The 23,463-nt window shown below is 37.7% G+C and overlaps 1 protein-coding gene across 2 annotated transcripts in view; it reads left to right on the forward strand.

The window, feature by feature from the left end:
• Positions 1-23,463, forward strand: part of RALGPS2 (Ral GEF with PH domain and SH3 binding motif 2) — an 80,281-nt gene that overhangs the window by 39,699 nt on the left and 17,119 nt on the right. For both annotated transcript variants that reach the window (XM_054383934.1, XM_054383935.1), the window contains exons 8-13: positions 8,348-8,485; positions 9,317-9,407; positions 11,971-12,038; positions 12,703-12,838; positions 13,676-13,827; positions 23,244-23,298. In XM_054383934.1, the coding sequence (XP_054239909.1) occupies positions 8,348-8,485; positions 9,317-9,407; positions 11,971-12,038; positions 12,703-12,838; positions 13,676-13,827; positions 23,244-23,298 (640 nt within the window). The remainder of the gene's footprint in view (positions 1-8,347; positions 8,486-9,316; positions 9,408-11,970; positions 12,039-12,702; positions 12,839-13,675; positions 13,828-23,243; positions 23,299-23,463) is intronic.

Here is a 23,463-nt window from a genome sequence, read left to right on the forward strand (position 1 = left end):
GTCTTTATTTTTTTGGCTTCACTGAGAGCAGTCGTTGCAAACTTGAAACCATGCTGTCCATGCAGTCAGGAATTACATCTAGGAATCTTGATCAAATGTTCTGTTCTTGCCTAAAACCCTATGGTTTAGCTGAGAGTTGTACTGCTAACTTTGCTTTTCTAAGGGGAAGAATAGACTTGCATTTAACACTTACTGAAAATAATTTCTTACCCTACATAAATGGAGGGAATAGGTAAAAGTTGGAGGAAATTGGTATTTTAAAACTGATTTCAGCATGGTTTACTGTTAGTAATAAAGAATTTTGGTGTTTAGTATTAAACTTTTTTTTTTTTTTTTTGAAAACCAGAACTTGGTTAAAAGTCTTGTTAATATTTCTTTGCTGAAAGGTTAACCTCTTAAAAAAAATTATATATATATATATATATAAGGAAAAGTATCACTTTTCTCCAGAGCTAATTGTGTATTTTTCTTTGGTAATTTCAGACATTTAAAACATTAATCACTTGAGCAGTGCTCAAGAGTTGGAAGTTCATTAGGTTAAATTTTCCCATGAATCATGGTGAACACATGGGAAACAGCTCTCTATGTGGTTTTTAACTTTGACAAGGATGAGCTGAATAATTGTCTGAAGTTTGAAACCTCTTCACATCTCCTAAATGATGTTTCAATGCTCTTATATTCACTGTTTGCAGATGCAGCAAGGAAAGTGACTTGATGATGTATGGGTAAGGATGAAGCCATAGTACAAGTCCAGTGTTTTACTGTTTTCACAGTATATAATAGCCACTTCATAGTCTGTAAAGGTGAATAGCACTTTAGTTCTTGGTAGTTTTTAAAGACCCTATACAGTTATGTAAATAATGAATGGCTTGGGGGTTTTCCCCACAGCAGCACAATTTTCCCCTGAAATACATTGATACTGAAATGAATCTTTCAAACCTAAACATACTGCAGTGCAGCCTACTGCCCAAATATTTTGCTGCACTCTTTCTGTGTTTCTTTTAGTGTTGTGTGTGTTCATCCTGAACTTTTACACTTGTGTGTTTGTTTCTATATATGTGCTGGCAGACCATAGCGTTGAATTAAATGGTTTAATGTAGCATAACCAGATGCAACAACTGCATAAGATTATACCCTAGAACATCTTGTATTAAACTGAGACATTCTGATAAGCAGGGATGAGAATCTGCCTGGTAGGGAACTTTTTATATGTTTCCATGGAAATTTTGATGTTGAAAAATTTAATATTTTACTATGTTGCTTGGCAAGTTTGAGCTGCTTAATGCCTAACTTGTTCTACAAGAATAGGTTCTGAGCAAGATATTTACCTGGAGTCTTAATCAGCTCAGAAGGAAATGAAAACACTGTTTCAGAAATTTCCTGAAGTTCTGGGCAAGCAGCTTAAAAAAATACAAACTGTTTATCCACAATATCACAGATTTGATAGCCTAATATGTAAGACCTAAAAATTACAAATATTGGACTTGGGAAATAGGTTTTGGGTTTTGTTTTTTTAATCAGACACATTATGTCACAGATTCTCAGGTTTAGGTAGTGTCATAACTGCTATCAGAGAAGGTGGTTGAGGCTCAGGGAACGTTTAAGACAGAACCACAGTCTAAAACCTTTCCTACCAGTCTACAATTCCTTGGAGTGAGTGGGACTGCGAAATACCTACCCTGGAAAAGAAGCAAGAGACATTGTGATTATAGATACTAGAGCTTTAAAATAAGTTATTTAACCCTTTATGAGCATAGACTGTCACTTCACTTTGTTCTGTCACCCAGTTTTAGGTCTCAGATTTCTGTAGAAGTTGCATTATGTATGTTCTGGCATGCTGAGATTTTATTGCTTCTGCAGGAGAAAATGTGCAACCATTCCTAACAACACAGACTTCATCATCATCTTGTCAGAAATATTCTGAGCTGCACATAAGGCTTCAATACACATTTTACATTTAATGCCATTCCTTTTCTTCTAGTTTCTTTATTTTACTATGTTGATTCCCATGCAAACTCACTTCTCAAACAGATCTTTGATTTATTACTTTGAAAAGTGTTTAAAGGAACAAAGTTCCATTTTTAAAAGAGCAAAATAATCCAGTAACTACTATTTTTAACTTGCACTGAGAAAACTACTATGACATGGGCTGTTACCCCCTAAGATACTGTATCACGTACAACTGTTAGTTACAGGGATGAGGAAATGTGGAAGCTAGTATATGTTTGGCATTATTAAACTTTCTACACAATAAACTATTTGTTCTTTGTCATACTGCTGTAACTCTCACGTTCAGCAGAATGTAGAATTTGGAGCCCCACAACACAAATTAGAATCTGTTCATTCAAAGCTGACGAGGGTTGCTTCTGCCCAAGCTGTGTAGGTTATTACGACTGAATGGAATGGAAGTGTTAGGGGAAATGTGAATATAGGATTCCCTTTGTATGGAAAGTGCAATATCAGCACAAAATTTTATTCAGAATATTTATTAAAAAGAAGTTATAAATACTAATGGTGCCCTTTCCTATAAATCTCCATTTATAAGCATGTAAAACAAGCACAGGAAATAGTTTTGAGTAAATCAATGATAATAGTGAGAATAAAACTCTTTTGAACATTATGCCAGTTAATCTGAAAGCAATATTATTGATATTATACGTACTTCATTTTCTGCTAAGTTTTGTCTGAGCAGCTAAAATCACTAAACCCATTTATGCTCTACACAAAATAAGGGGAGAGTTTTGTTGATTTGGGGCTGCTTGTTTGTTGTGTTGGTGGGGTTTTCTATGGTTGTTTGGCTTTCACGTGGGGTTTTTTGTTCTTGTTGGTTTTTTGGTTTTGTTGTTTGTTTTTTTTTTTTTTTTAGCTTAAATCTGGGTCCATACCATTGGAAACAATGCTTTAAGTAGGGGAAAACACTCTTATTACAGGAGAAATATTCCCTTTTTTTTTTTTTTTGATATATCTCTGTACTTCAGTAAGTTACTTTGTGCTATATAAACAAGTGCTTTTCCAGCAAGTCAGTCTGCCTCTGCTGAAATAACAGATTTCTTTCAATTGTAATGACTGGGATCCAGGAATAATAAGTTCTTGGGTTTTTGTTAGTCAGATACATGATGAATTGAATCCCAGAACTCTGCTTCTCTGAGATTAACAGGAATCTAATCCCTTGTAGGAAAGGCAATCTAAAAACTTTCAAAATAATTATTGAAAATGTGGTGCTTGAACAAACGTGAATTCTTAGAAATTCTATGCAGAAGAACCTTGTCATACTGGGTAGTCTGAAAACCCGTCCAAGTAACATAACACATCCAGATTTTACGGTGAAGTGTTTTGTTGAAAACCATCCTATGATGGTTTCTTTACATTTGTTTTCACTATTTGAACAGGCAGGTACAATGGAGTGATGCGTTTTGCCCTTGGAAATGTGTTATTTAGGGGCTTCAGAATTCCCCGTCAGACAGATACTGAAGACATTAAGCATCTACTGATGTTTGCTCTAGGAAAAGTTGCTTCATTCATTGGTGTATTAATTTTAAGGACTGGACTTGGAGGGCTATGTTATAAAAAAGCAAACTAAGCCCAGTAAAACAATAATTGAGATCTGATAAAGCCATGTAGTTACTGGCATAAGTTTAAGAGTTCCAAATTTCCATTCTTCAGAGTAAATGCCAGTAAAACCTGTAAATGGCATATTTTCCATCGTAATGCAGATCATTAATGTGGCAACAGCATAACATTAGTGTTCTGTTATTTGTTTTAAAATAAGCATTTGCAAAATCTGCACTCGAAAGTTGGGAGGCAGCAAAGGAGGGGGAGTTAAAGCCTTGCACATAGCCAGTGTATTGCTTTTAGAATTATTGACTCAGCTGGTTTCATTCGTGAAAGATTTAGGAATTGTTCTAAGCAGCATAAATCAAAACCTTGGCTAATCATGAATGAATGGGGACTGGTGTCTAAAGCACGTGATTTAGGCTTCAGATGTTTTTGTTGTTGATGTTGTTTAGGTTCTCTCTACTATGGAAAGAAGCACAAAAGGATGGTAAGAAAAAGAGCTCAAGAACTTGGAAAGGATCCATCTTTCTTGTTTGTCCAAGAGTGCTTCAGACCCTTAGCTACTAAACCTTAATTAAGTTTGCATTCTGTAACACTGTCTCTTTTAGCATCACCCTCTTTGTTCTCTCTTAATGTGTCAGACATTTCTGAGAGTTTGTTGCAAATACATAACTTTAATTCTCTTCCATTGTTCTGCATAATTTACTATATTTTAATTTCCAAGTCACCATGAAATAAAGTAAAAAGTGAAAAATCAAGTATTGGCAACTCTGTTTTGCTTTTTATCTCTTTTTTTCTTCTGTTTGAAAACAGCTTTCTTGTTTTAATCATTGACTTGCAACTGCATCCTTCCCCCTCCCCCCCACCAAAGAGGAACTGTAACAAAACCCTCTATTTTCCACTTAATATAATGTTTCCTTGTATGCTGCATTTCATGTTTTTGAAACGAATCTTTCTTTAGAAACCAACTGCTCTTCAACTGAGGTACGATTAACTTCCCCATCACTCCACAAATTGTTAAAGAGAGGGATTAATGCCTGTGGCAGCAATTTTCAGCTGCACAATTGTTTGTGCAACAAACTGGATTATATTCTGAATAGATGCGTGACTCGAGTTTCTTGGTTGGTTGCACAACTCTACCAACAACTACTTCTGCGGCTCAGAAGCACCATAAATAAAACTGTAGTTCAAACAGTACAATGATTGCTACTTACAGATGTGCATTGATTTCCTTGGGACTTTTTACAGTGGTTTTATTGAGGTATCCATTTTCTAGTTCTAGTAATGCTAGTTCTGTGCTCTGGTGTTGGGTTAAATCCAGCTTCCCTGAAATCGATAGGATTTTTGGCTTTTGCTTTCTGGTAGGATCAGAATTGCACATGAGTAAGTTCACAATGCCCAGATTACATACTTAGCAAAGAGTCTGGTAGAACTAATTTTCTGTAACTGTAAATAAAACCTACAGATGATTTACAGCTGAGCAGCTGAACCTTCTTCATCCTTACAACTGGAAAGAGTTAGTCTCTGCCCTTATGCAGAATCTTTTTTAATTCTTTCCAAGTTTCCAAAGTCAACCAAATGCCACAAAAGTGAGCTTTGTATTTTAGTTGTCAAACTTTACTCAAGCTGAGGGAGAGTTGTTTCTTCACAATTGTATGGTGAGGGAGATGTATGTAGATTTTACCAATAGCTCAAAATTAAACTTCCAAGTAAATGTAGCTTTAAAACTTACCAAGAAATAAATCTTCCAGCTGTTTTGCTTCTGTGGTAGATGGAAAATCCAGAGGCCAAGTTGCTTTTTCTTCTTATATTACCCGATGCTGTTTGTTAATCTGCAGCTGGAGCTGAAAACTGCTTTTGTCTTTCTCTGTTACATCCAAGCTGTGTTGAGAAATTTGGTTTCTCCATACGATAACCAAGCTAACTAATCATTAACCAAAAAAAAGGAGGAAAAAAAAGTAATGTTCCAGTATGTGTAATTCCAGAAGAAAGAAAGAAATTTTTTTTTTAAACTGCAGTGTTTTACTCTCACATGCAGAAGTGCACTAACCAGCTACAGCTGACCCAGATTCCATATACATCACTTTTGAACAGTTTTTTTTAAACAAACACACACTGGACTTAGACGTTCAGCCCACCTATGATGTCACCACGAACACACTGAGAGCAGAATAAACTCCTCCTTCGGATTTCCTATCCATACCCTCCAGAAAAGGAGGGGGTAGGGAGGCTGAGAAGTTAGGAACAAGGAAAGATTGTTTGCCAGTAGAAGGGAGGGTACCATATGGCAACAGACTGTGCAAGAGTTCAGCAGGCAATTACAAATCAAACATTTTTACTACGCTGCCTAAAGATGCCTTTCAAGTTATTACAGTACTGGGCTTCATTTAGAAGAAAGATTCTTTCAGGCTGATAAAACTCCATTTGTGTTGCTGGGAATAAAAGGGGCAGCCTGGCTGGATACAACAGGAAAAATGAACCATTTATAGTCTAGAAGAATGTTCAACAGAATGTCGCATTCAATTCTTGACGTTCACTTAATAAGAAACAGTTCCAATCGTTAAACATATGAAGTCGCCAATACATATGGAAAATGTTAAAACTCTGTGTGTGACAGTTTTGGGTGGGTATCAGAATATTTGCTAACATCTGCCGGGTGTTAGAAGTAGCAGAAGCCACCGAGATTATGCTCTGTGAGGAACACAGTTTTTAGTTCTGTCAATAGTCAGCATTTAAGTGCATACAGTTTGCTTTCATTGATCTCTCTGGCTCCTACACAAAGGATATGCCAATTACATTTGAAAGAATTATCAAGTAAGCTTTCAAAATTATTTTAGACCACAGAAAAGCATTAAATAAGAGAACAGTTCTCTACAGAAAGAGTTCTTGATTTCGCTAAAGAAAAAATAATCAGTGCTTAATTGAGCAGGTTATTCAGAAAGACAATCCTACAAATGCACTGGTGTAGAAAATCCGGCATGGTATTGCAGGTGCTTTTTCGTAATGTATCTCCCTAATAGCAAGCATGATGTACTCCTTTCTGTGGGTGACTGAGCAGGCTTGGGATTTTTAAGGCCTCTTTAGACCTTGCTTGGAAAAGTTAGGTTTGGGACAGCTTCTGCTGTCTAGATAGCATAGCAATTGAATGTGACTGATGCTCTGATTATCTTTTCTGTTGTTTAAATACTGATTCTAGCAGAAAAACAAAATGGAGAAATTTAGTAGTATATCAGGTCATGTGTAATACTTTTTTTTATTCACTTTTTTTATATGTCACCTTTCAACCACAAGTATTTTAATTTGTTTCTGTGTGTGTGCACACACACGCGTGTATGTGTTGATGTTGGAGCAATGCCCAGAGTTTCCCAGCTCACATTTGAGGACCGTACTGGTTAGGTGCTGTACAAACACAACTGCTGTTCTTGTGAGGTTGTATTAATAGTCTTCCACCTGTAAAGCCAAACTTCTTGTTATGATTTTGGTTGCACAAGGCTGAAAGGTGAAGCAAATTATAATTCTAGAAATTCTGTGTTACTGAAATAATTTTCTTAAACTATTAAGTTTGTGGGGTTTTGTAGGGGGTTTTTTTGTTCTTTTTGTTTGGTTGACTGATTTTGGTGGGTTGGTTGGTTTGTTTTTTGTTTTGAGTTTCTTTGATTAGTTGGGTGTTGTTTGTTTCTTTTTTTGTTTATTTGATTTGTTTTTTTGTTTTGTTTTCTGAAGTTGAATATCTTGTGAAAGGTGCAGGGGATGAATAGCAATTCATTTTAAGAGCAGAGTTGGTCAGGATAGGTTTCATGACACAAAAAGGATTAATCTTTGGGTGAAGTGAAAGAAATTGAGTTGCATTTAGAATTAAAATAAATGCGATTTTGATAGCGTTAGTAGGTAAGGAGGATGATTTTCCTCTCGACATGATCACAAGATTGAAAGAGTAGTAAGCTTACCATGCAGGTGGGGAAGAAAGCAGGTAGAAGATTTTGGAGAGACTTACCTATAAGGCTATTGGATCTTTGGAGTTGTAATTAGTATTCAGTGCAGGATTCATCCCACGTTTAAGTCTGAGTGCACTTAGTTAACTTCCCCATGTTTCTGCAAGTTTGAGTTTCTATCCATCTTGAAGAGTTACCAATAATATGATTTTTCTTCTGGTTTTTTTTTTTTTAATTGGAGGAATGAAGTAGTAGACTTCCTGAAATAATTGGTAATTTTGATCATGTATTTTAGCATAGTGTGTTTAGTATTCTTCACATTTGTCAAGGGAATTGGTGATTTGGCAGATTAGGTTCATGAGTAGTTGTGCATATCCTTGTAATTACTTTCAGATTTAGAGTAACACTGCTAAAGACAAAGTCAGATAGTACATGCCTAATGTGATGCAGGAAGGGATCCCCTCTGTGATTTGCCATACAGAGAGTGAAATCTTGCACATGAAAACCTAGCTGTACTTGTGCCCTCAGCATCTGCAAAAAGAGCTGAGATAAGACTGGCAAAACTAAAGATAAAGTGATTGAGAGGAGTGTAGATTGAATCCCAAACAAGGGGGGCATGCTGATGTACTTCACTGTAAGTCTAAGCATTATTACTGTTTTAGTCTGATGTCTGAAAGCTCTCAGAGGTCTTGTCAAAATGATTTCTCAGGTACATCCAAAATACTGTTCTGAGGTAATACTGCTATCAACCTGCATGCACTTTAGTCAATGACAGCAAAAATGTTTCAATGTATTGTTTGTGAGGTTGTTTTTCTGCTAAACATGAGTCACTAAATAAAGAAACCTTTTGTTTTGTTCAGGTATTTATCTGTCAGACTTGACGTATATTGACTCAGCCTACCCATCAACGGGGAGCATTCTGGAAAGTGAGCAAAGAACAAATTTAATGAACAACATCCTTCGAATTATCTCAGATTTACAGCAGTCATGTGAATATGGTACGTGTGTTAACATTGCAGGGTTAAAGAGAATGACATTAAAAGCTTTAATATTTGTCTTCTGGAATGCAACATAAGTAATGCCCAATTCATTTGAATGGCACTGATGCTCTCCCTCACCTTCTTAGATCAAAATCTAAGTAGAATAGACAGGACAAAATTGCCCTTTTCTTACATCACACACATTATTGCAGTACATATTTTCTGATGAAAAGTGGAGTATGTTATACTCAAGAGTAGTTTTTACTAGTATGTTATAAACTTGTATCCCCATTTCCAATAATGTTATGACGTTGAACTCTAAAAATAGCAGGATTACTTTGGAGTAGTGCTTTTACTGTCTGTTGGACATTTATAGTTCCATTCATAGATTGGATAATGTATATTTTCTTCAAAGGTGGTCTCCCTCACAAGCCTCTTCAAGTTCTAGTAAAGTTGTAAGTCTGCATTTATGATGGTGGAATATGAATTAGCACAAGATTGTGGCTTCTCTGGAAGCTCAATAAAAGGAGAATGTGGGCCCCCTCCAGGTTCCAAGTCTGAGCCTTCACTTTGGCCAAGGGCACACTCCTGCTTTTCCCTCGTGTGTGCAGTGATAAGCTGAGCAGTTCTTGGGGGGTCCATACCTGGCTTTAAGGATGTGGGGAATGTCAGCCCAACACGTGAGAATTGCTGTGAAGCAGAAACATTTCCACATCAGCAGGGACTACAGTTTGTACCTCCATCTCACATAAAAAGGCAAGAGATCTGATTGTGTTTAAATAGTTTCTGGAAAGTAACTTTGCTTACCAATGAATGCTACAGTGATAATGGATATCATCTGTTTTCCAGATATTCCTTTGTTGCCTCATGTCCAAAAATACCTGAACTCAGTTCAGTACATAGAAGAACTACAAAAGTTTGTAGAAGATGACAATTACAAGTAAGTGTGTAACACTTTAACTGATTGTAACTCCTTACAAAATAATTTCTAGAACACAAAGCCTGTCACTTTTAAGATTGCTTTTCTATCAGGGGATTGTGTGTCTCAGATGCACCATTTGCAAGTTGTGAGGTTACAGCAAGGTTCTGTGCTCAAGACAATTTTCGGTGTGGTGGATGGCATATCTCTTTCCTTCTTTGTGCCTGACTGCATCAAGCCCTAGATTTTAGGCCTGGTCTGTAGATTTGATATGCAGGTCTCTAAGTATTCACTTATTGAAGACTCCCTTCTTCTGGCTTACGTGTAACACTGTTCAGTTAGTAAGACGGAAGTCATAACTGGAGGTAATTTATGTCATCTTTCATCAGAACAAAGTCATCTGGGCATCCAGTCCCATGTTCGGACTTAAGTCTGACTTAAAGTTTTCCATTCTGTATATATTTCACTTTAATTTTATCTCTTTGACTTGGTTCTATAGTCGAAGTAAAATGTATACTTTTGATTTTTGAGAGGCAAGATGTTGTCCCTCTGTTTCCTCCACCCATTCCTCCCAGCATGCCACCCAAAACAGAGGTTTGTACTTCCTTAATTAAAATATTATTCCTGTATTAAGTGATTTGGCATCCAGCAAAAGTGGGGAATGGAAATATCTGGCAAGAGACAGGAACAAGCCCTGAGGATAGGAAAAAACCTAAAGCAAAACTGTTGCATATGAAGAAAGCTTTTGTTCATTGGCTGATCTGCTTGAGGAGGTTCCCCACCCATTCCCATCCTGCCTGCCTGGTTGTCACCTTGGTTGTGTTGAATTGGTTGCTTGTGTAGCTACCTTGGAATGGTGGGAGGGGTATGCTCACTGGAGGAACAGATAGTCTTTGCCATTTTATACCTCTAGCCTGGATTTTCTAAAAGGCAGCAAATAGGGACCCTTCAGTTCATGTCAAAGAACGGTTACTGAGGGCTCAGACACTTGGCTTCCCTTCTGAGATCTGTCAGTTGTTCCCTTCATGTCTGTGTGCAAGCATCTGATGTTCAGAGTACTGCTTGCCTATCACTTAAGGGCAAAGCTCTCTGGTCAGATATTTAAAAGAACAACAAACGCAAGTTTCTTAACTGCACTGTCTGCTTCTTAGTGGCATATTGGTCTCACAAATCCCACACTCTACATTCCTCAGCCTTCACTAGGTAAGACTCACTACTAGTGGGAATTTTATTGCTTCATCTTTCACAAGCCACATTTTGAGAGCAGGGAAATGAATGGAGACAACTGCACTTCATGCAGAAACATGGCTGCTGTTCAGAAAGTCTCTTTTTGCACCCATGGGGTTTGTATGTCTCCAAAATGATTTTTTCCATGGAGGAGTATCCTTTTGAAGAACTATTCTTACTATATTTAACTTTTTTTATCCCCTAAAGTATCTGCATAAGGGAGAAGTTAGAGAACAGCCATTGTAACTTTTGAATAAGTTTTTTTTTTTTCCTTAAGGGTTTTATTTTATTTTAAAAAAATTAAATTTTATAGTTGCAATGAATCATTGCTAAATTGTCTCGAGGAAGAAAGAGAAGCTGTCAAGTTTCAAATTTTTCTCCCCAGAATTAACTAGATGTTTTTCCAACCCTGATAATTTCAAAGATTCTAAGTCTGCGAACCATGGACAAGATATGCTTGATCTTCCTGGAATTTTCTGCTTCTGGAGTCTGCTGCCTTTGTGGTTCTGTTGGAAATGGCATTAAAAAGTGCTTGCTATAGAGGAGGCTTGAATTATGGATGCAGTTGAGTTGATAATGGATTTTCCAAAATGCAAGAAGAATAATTCTGGCTTTTAGACCAGTAAAGACAAAAGGCTTGGCACAGTAGAGCACTTCGTAGGAAAATTTAAAATATGAAGTGTAGTAAGTAGAAATATTTTAGCCAGGATGGGGGGTGGGGTGCAGTTGTATACATTTTATTCTTCATAGTTTTTATGCTAGAGTAGTGGTATCATCACTGAATTTTCATGTATCTGGTTAAGAGTCCCAGGGCTGTGGAAATCCTGGTTTGTGTGTGGCTACATTGTCACTGTGGGTTGGTGCCAACATAAAACAATGTCTTCACCACCTACTCCTTCCACAGCTTGACTTTGCCACACCTTCCTAACAGCTCATGTGGAGCTTTTGCTCAGGGAAGATGGCAACTGGTGGAGCTTTAGCAGCTTGTGGCTGCCTGTGCCAGCTGAATCAGGCTCCTGGTGTGGAAGAGGCTTCAGAGATGTACCAGAGCCAAGGTTTGCTCTTGAGTCTGGTCCTCCTTCAGCCGTGGTGTTGCAGACCTCACCTAGTCTACATGAACCAAAGCGATAAACTCATTAAGTACATTTTTCCCTGTTGCAGTACAAGGACTGTTTTCACCCAAAATATATAAAAAAAGAATGTTTGGAGATAATGTGTGCATGGGTTTATAGCATTTCTTGCAATTACAGAAAGAGGCAGCTTTCAGCTGTAAATGTACAGAAATAGTCTTTCCAAAACTTACTTTTATGTGCTTCTATTTCCTGATAAAATAATTTTTCATGTTTCTTTAATGCAGACTTTCATTAAAGATAGAACCAGGGACCAGCACCCCCCACTCTGCTGCTTCCAGAGAAGATTTAGTAGGTAAATGCTTACAAATGTGGGAAGACTTGAGGTTGTCAAATGCATTATTTTTGAGTCATGAAGGTGGAAAGTATTTGCCTGAGGCTCATAAAGAAGTGTGAAGTATAAACACTTTGTATTTGTATTTGTAATAAAAAGTCTAAAGATGATCTGTAAAGGAATTCTTTCAAGGAATTGAGTCCGGGTTTTAGGTTCTTGTATGTATTGTGGCACTAACTTGTGACTAGTGTCATTCGGGGTGAAGAGCTGTTAAATATTCATTCTTTGTTGTGTCTAGACAGAAGAGCTGCCTTCTGAGCTTTTTATGGCATAATAAGCTTCCAAAAATGTACATTATTTTTGATCAATGCCAAAAGGCAGGAGTTTCAACATGTAACATCAGTGGGACCTGTTTAATGCCAGTGTAGCTAATGCAGAAACCTTTAGGACTTAGACCAGTTGATTACAAGTTTTTGTTTTTGTTTTTTTAAAATAAGTGTGTTTATTTTTGATGCAGTGCCAAGTACAGTGGTTTTAATTACCAGTATATCAGAGTGTCTTATTACAGTCTGTCTCTTACACAGTGAGTTTTGGAACTTCTGTGCAGCTCTTCCACAGTTTCCTGAGAAGTAACCCTGACAGTAGTTCTAAAGCTACTCAGGAGTAATGTCTCTTCTGTTCCCAGGCTCTGAAGTTGGAGCTTCTCCACAAAGCGGACGGAAAAATGCTGCAGCAGAAGGAGCCTTGCTGCCACCAACACCTCCTTCACCTAGGAACCTGATACCACATGGGCACAGGAAATGTCACAGTCTAGGATACAAGTCAGCATTTTATTTAACCTGAAAATCCTAAGCTTTGTGCTGCATCATCTTTTTATACAAAAGTTTTGCTTTTAAAATATAACATGATTATGATTTGTACACAGTACCTCACTTAGAGATCAATTTGTGGCAGGAGAGTAAGCTCAGAATGACAGTGGTAGTTATGATAATCCCAATCAAAGAGAATTAGTCAAAATAAGACTGTGTGGCTATCAGGATGAGAATAGCTAGTGAGTTAGCCAAATAAGGCTCTTCCTGTATGATGAAACTAGCACATACAGCAACTCCATGCCAGTGTAATTCTTCTAAACTGAAATACTTCATTGATATTTTTATAGTGAGACCTTCTTTACAGACTTTTATATAATTTTATATAGTGATGGAATTAGATGTTGTTGTTTTTTTGTGTACACCTTGTTTGTTGTTGTTTTTATACACAAATATATGTGTACTTCTAAGTTGTATCTTGACCACTATATCAGCAATTCCCTTGTCAGCTTTTCAAAATGCAAGATCGTAGCTATTCAGTAATCTCTTAATTTAGATTGTGTAAATTTAATGAGCTAGAATGAAATTCTAAAGTTCAGTTACGTGTTGTAGTAAGACAAAAACATCTTAGGATATTGAAAGTAATTTTTTAATTAGTCCTGGCTTTGCTCCAGGAGTACTGTGCAGTTTGAAGATAACCAATTCGTATAGATTAATGCCTATGACTTGAGTCATGATTTAGTTTGATATTCAGGACACATTGCATACGGTCTTTTGGGATGTTAAAGCAACAACTTTTGAAACTTACAAAGATAGTGTCATAACAGTCTTATCCTTATTCATTTCCAGTTTCATACACAAAATGAATACAGCTGAATTCAAAAGCGCAACATTCCCTAACGCAGGATCAAGGCATCTACTGGATGACAGCGTCATGGAGCCTCACATCCCATCCCGAGGGCAGGCAGAAAGCTCCACCCTTTCTAGTGGAATTTCAATAGGTAGGAACTCTAAACATATTTGTGTAGTACGTGCTCTTGTAATAAAGAGTCTAGCATAATTAGTTGGTCACTGTACAAGCAGTGGTACTAGGTCTAAATACCAGTTCCATTTTAGAACAGATTTGAGAAATGCATGTGAATAAGGGAAGCATCAACTGACACATTACAAAAAAGCACTTTTTTATATCCCCTTAATCTCAGATACTCTTCCTCTTCCTTGGTGTGATGGAGGCAAATGCAGGGCACCATTTTCTAATTTCCTTTCCTGTCCTCCAAATCATTCCAAGCTAGAAATACCTTGTGGTAGGATTTCTTTTTAAAATGCCACATTGAACTGATAGTGAGACGTGTGATTTGCTGACGGTCTTTAAGAGCAGCTTTTTCAACTACTACTGACTCTTGTCAAGAGTCAATATCAATTTAACTTTTACTTACTTCAAAGTGTTAGGGTCTACTTCGTTTTGCTAAGTTATTTATCTTCAAATATTTAAGGTATTGTTCTTTTGAGAACTTCTGCTTCCTGAGTTTCTTATGTGATGGCATTGATCTCTCTTCTATTGTGGACAGATCCTTGAAGTGAAGGGAGGTCAGGGCAAGTCTCATATTCAGATTTCAGAAATTCAGCCTCTCATTAGCTTGATAGAATTCAACAGTGCTCAGGCTTTATGCATTTATAGTAATAGAAGATTTTTGTAGTGTTATGCATTTGTTTGGGTAAGTTTATTTTTAAAACAGTTTTGCTTTTTTAGGCTTCATAGAGAGAAACAAGGTCACACAGTTTCAAATTATGCTGTTTGCAGGAGCTCTTTTTTATTGAGGAGAAGGCCATATTGTGAGCAAGCACTGAATATATTTTTCATATGGAAAAAGTCAAATATCTAGAGGCAATAATGTAAAAAAACTGTTAGTAAGTAGATCAGTGAAACTAGCTTAGACCAAAGTATCTTGAACCTGTTCACATCAGAAAGCTTCCACTGATACCTGTCTCTGTTGCTACAGGTTTGCTGCTGTGACAAAGTTTGCCATTTCAGATTCATCCAGCAGGAATGGTGCTTCTCATCAGCATGCAGACAGTTTGTGTTCTCAGGGGTTGCACAGTACAGGAGAACCAAACTTTAGTCACTTTGGTTTAGAAGTAGCATTGCCCTTTCCCTGGGTCATTTTTTTTCCTGCCATTTTCTAAGTATCTAAGAAGCTTCTCTGCAGTTGATCCTTTTTACCAGGATAAATTGTTTACTTATCTTCATTAGAGTCTATCAGGGAAGGTTTGCTAGAGCTGACAGGCATTTTTTCATGAGGTGCAGTTAAGAATCACTCATCATGTAGAGATTTTGGAGACCACAGGGTTTTCCTGCATTGTATCATCTCTGAATGTCTCAACTCTGTCCTCAAGCTTAGCTCAGACATGACTGTGTAGACTGGATGTAGTTGCCCTTACAAGTTGAGCAAAGTGCCATTTTTTATAAATAATTTGTAAAACAACAACTTCATGCATTTTGTGTAAGGTCAGCATTTGTGGTTAGAACTTGCTCTCTCCCAATCCCTTCCACCTCCGGCTTCCCCACACTCAGGATGCTTTAGTTTTATCACTGTTTTGACAATGTAATGTCATTGTTATTTTTGTTGCATCTTGATTATGAAAATACAAATGACACCAAATATTAGTAGATGTGCTAGAAGTAAGTATGGAGGAAGAGAGTTAAGTTCTGGAGGCTTTCAGTATCTATTACTGAAGAATTATTGGAAATGTAAATTTTCTGGCATTCTGTCCTGCTGCTTCAGCAGGATTTCAGGAAGTTGATTGAAGCTGCTAAGTTCCTCCATCGTGTTTGAAGTAGTCTGTTTACTCAGTACTTGGAAATAGTACAGTCACTGGAGCAGAGAGGAGGTTTACAGTATTCTACAACACAACTTCAAAAGATGGTCAGGAAAACTTCTTCTGAATGTGTACTGAAAGGAGTGTTATTCCTCCCCTTGCCCGTAAATGTGGATTTAAACCTGCTATTCTAGAAACAAGACTACTTCTTAGATATAAGCCTATATAGGAGTTAACCTTTGGGATAAATTGCCCCCTTCAAAACATGGGCAGTCTTTGTGCTATGCCAGCACCTTGAACATGACCTTAAAGAAGACTTTAAAACACTCTTATGTTTGGAGAGCTGAGATGTGTTCAAACCTTTCCAATCCTTTCGTAGTGGACGATCTGATATAATCTGCCTCTACATCAAATGTCAAACAAGCAGCAAGGTCACAGCAGTGTCTATAGGGCGTTTGTGTGCAGCACTGAACCGTTACAGTCATCTTTCTGAATTGTCAGAACATGTGAGTTCTTACTTCTTTTTTCATCAGGCCTCCTGCTGGAGTTGCCTGGCTGTTACCAGGTTACTGTAGCCCATTTACAGTTCAGTAAAGGAATTCATAGTCATGTTATGAAGATTCATCAAAGTACTGCCTATTTTTTCTGCTGGTGAACAGAGCAACTACTCTGGATACACCAGGACTTTTCCCCTTGGATTCCTTCAATTATCTCTGCAATGCAAGCTTTCAATCTGTGATGGAGATCAGTTAGAGCATTGCTAGGTTTGAAATTCTTGGCAGGATGAAATGCTGTTCTGCATGTAAGCATACTGAAACTGAGCAGTTAATCCAGCAGTGCGTGCATCTCTAAACTAAAAACACACACTCAAGTGATGATGGACAATTTTGTTCATGTTGTGCTGGGAAAGACTGATGATCCATTCTGGGAAGGATGCCTAGTGGTTGGACTTGATGTTGGAAGTCTTTTCCAACCTTAATGATTCTAGTATGTGATTCTATAGCATACCAAAAGTTTTACAGCAATATAATTAATTTTTCAGCCATTAAGGATACGCTAAGTGGGTATTTTCGTTTGCAGTGAATGATTCCTAAAGCAACAGCAATACAGAAAGTGACTGAGGCACAGGATTTCCTGAGAATAGGCCTATGTGAAACATGACAGCCTTGGTCTGAGATCTTTATCAGGTTTTTTTCCTTTATTTCAGGGTCTGGAGGCTGACTCTGTACATTCAACTCATTCTGCAAAAACTTATTAAAAAAAAAAATTAAGAGATATCCCCTGGTAAATTAATTTCTTATGCTTGGGTCAAAACATTTCTTGGTTGTAGGACTATGGAACTATTCAGCAGCCGATTGTATGTTCTACTAGAGTAACAGAGACGCACATTTCTTGCCATTTTACTGTGTAACATAGGTGCTTGGTATCTGCACCAAAAAGTGAGAAATCTCTTTCCAGCAGGGCCAAAGCTATCCTGATTAGAAGGAAGAAATACTTGGCCAGTCATATATACAATATCAGACAGGAAATGTTCTCTTGAATTCAGGAATGTAACGAGAGGAAATAGTCTCTTCTGGGTTTCAGACGTTCGTAATTTGGACAGCTGCATTTGAGCTACTCATTTGAAGCTCTTTGTAATCACATAGAGAATTAGGATCTTCAAAAACGTGATTCATCTCATTCTTAGGTGGGTGACTAAAAAGAGGTTATGTGATTTGTGTCCTTAAAACCCTGCTTTAGTTCTGTTGACTGTTCATGTGTTATCTTTTGACAGATAACACATGAAAATACAGATGAATACTGCTGAAAGTGTCTCGCTCATGCAGACAATCCAGAATATCTGCTTGTAGTAAATTGTGTGTTCTAATCCTTTGAGCATAACTTGAGCCTTTATTCTAATGCAGAGAAATTAATGCTGTGGAGTCAAAAGTACTTTAAATCAGTGTAAATTAATGGAAGAAAGTGCCTTTGTAAGAACAGTACATTTTCAAACCTAAACTGGCGTGTAACATGCTTACAAGACTATGAGCATTTTAATTAATTCCTCTAGAAGTCACCATCTTAAATTACTTGAATTCTACAAGGGATTATATTTCTCTTTAAATTAAGTATAGGTGTAGCTATACAGCATGTGCCTTTACTTGCAGGTTTTTGGCAGCCTATATAGTAGGGAAGAAATCTACACAGCCAGCGTTTGTTTGATTCCTTACCCTGTTGAGGTGCTTAGGATTCTGAGTCATCAGCAGTCTGCATCAGAAGATCAAAGTTTGGGTAGGGTTTCAGACAGAAGAAATATATGTTTTGTATTTTTTTAATATTCCATTTAATAGAGTATGTAGATGCCAGTATTTTCCCCTAAATGGGCATGCCCTGTCCTGCTATTGTGGACTATTACTTTATTAGTCATAGAGTAAATATAAAAGCTGTATAATACTTTGGGTTAAAAATGCACATGTAGGTGCCTGGAACTGAGAAGAGACGAGGAGGTATGCAGTAGTTCTAGCACCCAATTTCTTCCCCAATCGTTATTGTCTGGTCCAAGCCATGTACTGTGGATCACAGAATCACAAAATGTTATGGGCTGGAAGGGACCTCAGAAGATCATCCAGTCCAATCCCCCTGCCAGCGCAGGATCTCCTGTACCAGCTCACACAGGAACACATCCAGGTGCGTTTTGAACATCTCCAGAGAAGGAGACTCCACAAATCCCCTGGGCAGCCTGTTCCAGTGTTCTGTCACTCTCACAGGGAATAATTTTTTCCACATGTTTACATGGAAATTCCTATGCCTCAATTTCCACCCATTGCCCCGTGTCCTGTCATTGGACATCACCAAGAGGAGCGTGCCTCTATCCTTTTGGCACTCACCCTTTACGTATTATAAACATTAATGAGCTCACCCCTCAGTCTCCCCTTCTCCAAGCTAAAGAGACCCAGCTCCTTCAGTCTCTCCTCGTAAGGATACTTTGTAATTGCTAGAGTTGTGCAAACCCCCTGCTTCTGCTCCATCGTTACCTATTTGGTTATTTGCTTTTGTTAGTTTTTCATGATGAAACTCATTGTCAGTGATGCTATTAAAAATTTGTGTCAATTCTCTTGCATCATATTGCTTGAGTCATTTGCCAGTTTTCACACCATTCTTACCTGGTTAGCTAGCAAGGCAAAGATTTAACTTTACTTTAAACTAGTGGAATGGTAATGAACTGGTTGAACGTGAATATTTTCAGTATGGTCATAAACTCAACAAGGCAGAATATAACTTTCAGGGCCTTGAGTCCATCTCCATGATGTTAGCTGAGCTGTATTGTGCTACAGAAATTGAAGTTCTGGCCTCTTCACCAGTTTTTTGTGTTTTCACCTTAGAATTTCAAGTTCTCTCAGGTCAGTCACCAGCTCTAGTGATTAGAGCTCTGGAAACACTGTGGAGCTGGAGCCAAGAGAGTGTCAGTCACAGATTTGAGACGTGGAAAGAATTTTTTGTCTGAATACTTTTTAAACTCTTTGGGATTGGTTTGTTTATATTAACACCTGTTTAACTTTGGGGATTAACTTCTGGATAAAGGAAGCCTGTGTTAAATGTTCAATATCCTTAGACTTTCAGCAGTGAGTGGATGCCGTGACCAGGGGAAATGGGTCTGCAGTGGTATAGGCATTGCCTATCGCCTAACTAGGAACCTAGCCTCATGCTGTTTGTGTGGCTGTAGCATAGCCATATATGTGTAGGCACAAATATAAATGCAAACAGGAAACTCGTGTCTGTATTCAGTTGCAGCTCTAGAGCTCTGTGTAAACCCTCCTGAAACTTCTCAGATAATCATTAGCATGGTTGGCAAAAAATCATTGGCCAATTGTTGTTACTCCTAAGGCAGGAAAAAACCTTCATGTTATTTAGCAAACATCAGAGAATCATAGAATACATTGGGTTGGAAGGAACCTAAAGGTCATCTAACCCAACCCCTCTGCAGTGAGCAGGGACATCTCCAGCTAGGTTAAGTTGCTCCCATCAGGATAAACACAACTCTGATTTTTTAGGTTGATTAACAATAAGGAAAACTGGCAAGATAGTGGTTGTGTGAAGTGGCTTTTTACATAAAGCCTCAAATTTGTGTAGAACATTACTTAATAAAAGGGACTTATACTACTTAAATTTATTATTAAGTTTAACCTGGAGACCTGCTCAAGGTTGTTGGAAAAACTCAAGTATAGAGTACGTGCTTGAGAAGAGTTTAAGAAGGTGATATATTTTTGAAGTACGGAATGAATGAAATATTTCCAGTTGAGGTGATCGTCAAATAGTGCACTTCATGTTTGAACAGAATTTGGCTAGACATCCAACTTCTGTTTGGTTAAAAACAGTTCCTTTCACCTCTGTTTTGTTTTGGAGGGAGGGAAGTTATGTATGTTTTCTTTTGGGGAAAGGGGATTTTTTAGTATCAAAACTCTTGTTATGGAAAACATCTCCCAGAGCTTTTTAGAATCTAAAAAATCCTGTTAGAGATATTCAATATAGATGCTACCATCTCCTTAAATGATGCTACCATGCTCCTTAAATACTGAAATTCAACCTCTTCTATTTATTACTTTTTTAAAAATAATTTTTAAAATTCTATGTAAATATAGAAGTTAAATCATCTATATGGGCTGTTTGGCCCACTTTTTTCCATTTTTTACATTGCTTGTAAAAGTGTAATTGGCAATTTGTGTATAGATTAAACATTTTAAATGAAACTTTATGAAACCCCCCCGCAATTCATTTAACTTTGGTAACTGTACTGATACTGTAACAAGGATTTTCACTGTCTGAATGACTACATTTCAACTCTTTCACATTTTAAAAAAAGCAGCACTGGCTTTTAAATCTTCCTGTAGAGTAGTTAGTAGTGTTTGAAACACAGCTTTTTTAGGAAAGCTGATGTAGTTGCCATCAAAATGTCATTTCAGATAAGATTTTAATGTATCATCCTACTTTAAATATACAAAAAATTTACTTCATAACACCACATTGCAAGGGAGTCCTAATTATGTGGGCTTTTTATCTCATGGGCCTCAATCAAGTAGAGCTGTCATATTGAAGTTGCACTTCTTGTTAATATGAAGCTAAATCTATTCAGTAATAACGAAATAAATAAGATTCTAAGTGTGTCTAATAACTTCAGGGTTGGCTGAATGCCTAGGGTAAACAGGAATTACTGCACCATTTTGCAGGACTGACTGCTCCAAGTAGCAATAAGGAAAGTTTCAATTAGGTGCAGGGAAAACTGTTCTCACGTGCAGGCTGTGAAGCACAGTAACAGATACTCCAAGAGACTGTAGACTGCCTTCTTGAAGACCTTGACTACAAGTCTGATCATTGAGTTAAATTTGACCAGAATGTTGGACCAGGTGACCTCCCACGGTCCCTTCAAGCCAGAATTATTACAAAATTACTAAGTTGGTTGTAGAAACAAACAGGAGAAACTCTCTGTTTGAAGAGGTCTGGACCAGGCCTTAGAAACAGTCCAGGTCCTGCCATACTGGACGATTGCATTTACTTGGAAAACTACCTGGCAGTAGCACCAATTATTCACTTCCTATTCGTGCTGTTCCCTCATTTCTGCTCCTTGGTGTTTAGATGGTTCAAGAAATGCACTCTGGTCGTCACAACAGTCCAGGGTACTGGTTTCCCTTTCTTAAGAAATCGTCACACTTGAAACCCTCTTTCCTAATTGTCATTCCTCCTGCTAAAAGGATTACAGTACTTTAAGCTCTTTCTCAAAGACAGTCTACTGGGGGGGGGGTGTCTTACTCAAAATACCTGCTTAAAGTTGTCTCTGAAATCTGTTACATCTGATCCTGTCTCTTCATCCCCGAACTTTGTTAGTTGTTTATTTGAAGAAACTTTGTATTTTGCCTTACAGACAGCACAGCTGTATTTCTGTTTGGATTAAATAAATCATTGAGCTTTTCATTGTGATATGGATGTAGAATTTGCTTAAAATATTAAAGTGGAAGTTGTTTCTTCCAGGAAATTATAAGCTTTTAATTGTGATTTTTGTAAAGACGTCTACTCTAACAGCAGGCTCTGTCTGGTTACTCCGACTCTGTAGGGTACTCCAACTGGTTACTCCAGTTTTGCCTGGGATACTTCATGATCTAGCTGGTGGCATTCCTGTATAAAGGGGTGAAGATTAACATGAAGTTCAGCCCACATATCCTCTTACTTTTCCATGGTGCAACTCAGATGTAAGCTGTGCTGAAAAGAACTTGTGATTATAGTGACTTTTTACTCACTTGCCTTGTGGCATCAGAATGTTTGCTGATAGATTAAATTTGTTCTTACTTGAAATAAGAACACTTACTCAACTGTAGTAACTGTGGCTCTTTGATACATTGCCCTCACAGCTCCAGAGGAAGTGTAAGTCACAGCAGTGTAAATAACACTACTTTTCTTTTATGGACAAGCTATGTGCTGCTGTAACCTCCTAAGCAGCTGAATGCTTAAGGATCAATGATTTGGGCACAAAGTGCCAGAATCTTCAAGGCGTTTCTAGAAAATAGTCACCTGTTGAGTGTTGTATTCCCCTTCTTGCAGACCTTTTTGCTTAGCTTAGGAGCCAGTAACTCCACTGGAACATCAATTTTCTATGTCTCTTAGCAACTTCCACTATACAAGTCCCTGTTACTGTAATGCTAGTGTGAACCAGGTTAGGGTCTCTTCCTTTAGGAAAAGTTCAGGATAAGCAGAGATCAAATTATCTGGTGCCCCTCAGACATGATGTAAATAGAGGATGTTAAGCTGATGCTTGGAGAAGAGGCATCGAAGTTGAATTACCTGGCAAATACAGGCAGTCCATGCTGAGATTTTCATGGCTGTTGGCTGTGACCCTGCTCTGGATGAATTTTTATTGCCTCCATCATTCCTGTGTTTACTCGGTCGATATCCAGACGTAACCTCTGTACAAAGAAGCTTTCATCTCCAGGACACCACTGTTCCCTGCTGATGTTCTGTGTAAAATTACAGGGAACTGGTTCCCATTTTCAGCCCTTATTTGTCTCTGGGAATCCTTATGTAGGGTGCGTTGCTTCAGATGTGATTTTTTTGTTCGTCTAAAAATCATCATAAATCAAGTCTTCCTTTCATGTATGGGTATTCAAGAGGCAGAGCAAACTGTTCAAGTTAGTGTGCCACGGTGGGCTCTTAGCAGTGGCTGACATTGAATTAGGCTGAAACTGAGGCTTGAAGAGGAAGGCAAGGACAAGAGCAGATCTGGTCTGAGAGGTGAAGAGCTAGCAAGAGCCTGAGCATTATTTATGATACAGTACTGAAGGTACTGGGTTTTGTTAACAGTATTTCCATACTGATACATATTTACTATTTTTTAACAACACTCCTTCAACTTCTTAATGTGTGCCTAGACCCTGTCCCTTCTAATCTCTGCCTCTGTTTATGTGACATTTCTGAAGCAAAATGCAAAGTATTCTCAAAGTATTCTCATTGTAGTATTTTACTGAAGTATTTTTTAAAGATTTGGTGTTAGATATTCTGAGGAGAAACGTAATTGAAGTACAGAGATTATAGGTGTTGAAATAAAGTGTCAATCATACTTATCTGTTTTTTTAAGGTAGCAGTGATGGTTCTGAACTCAGTGAAGAGACTTCCTGGCCAGCATTTGAAAGGTAAGAAAAACTACCACTTAAACAGCATGAAAATGGTGCTTTATTTTAATGATCTAGACATCTGCTGTATGTAAGAATATTAATAAACTGTAGTACGTTCACTGCACCTATTACAGCAGCACTGAAGTGCCTTCTGTTCACTAGTAATTAATAGGACTTTTGTCT

This window comes from Indicator indicator, chromosome 10, assembly GCF_027791375.1.
Source record: "Indicator indicator isolate 239-I01 chromosome 10, UM_Iind_1.1, whole genome shotgun sequence".
Lineage (NCBI taxonomy): Eukaryota > Metazoa > Chordata > Aves > Piciformes > Indicatoridae > Indicator > Indicator indicator.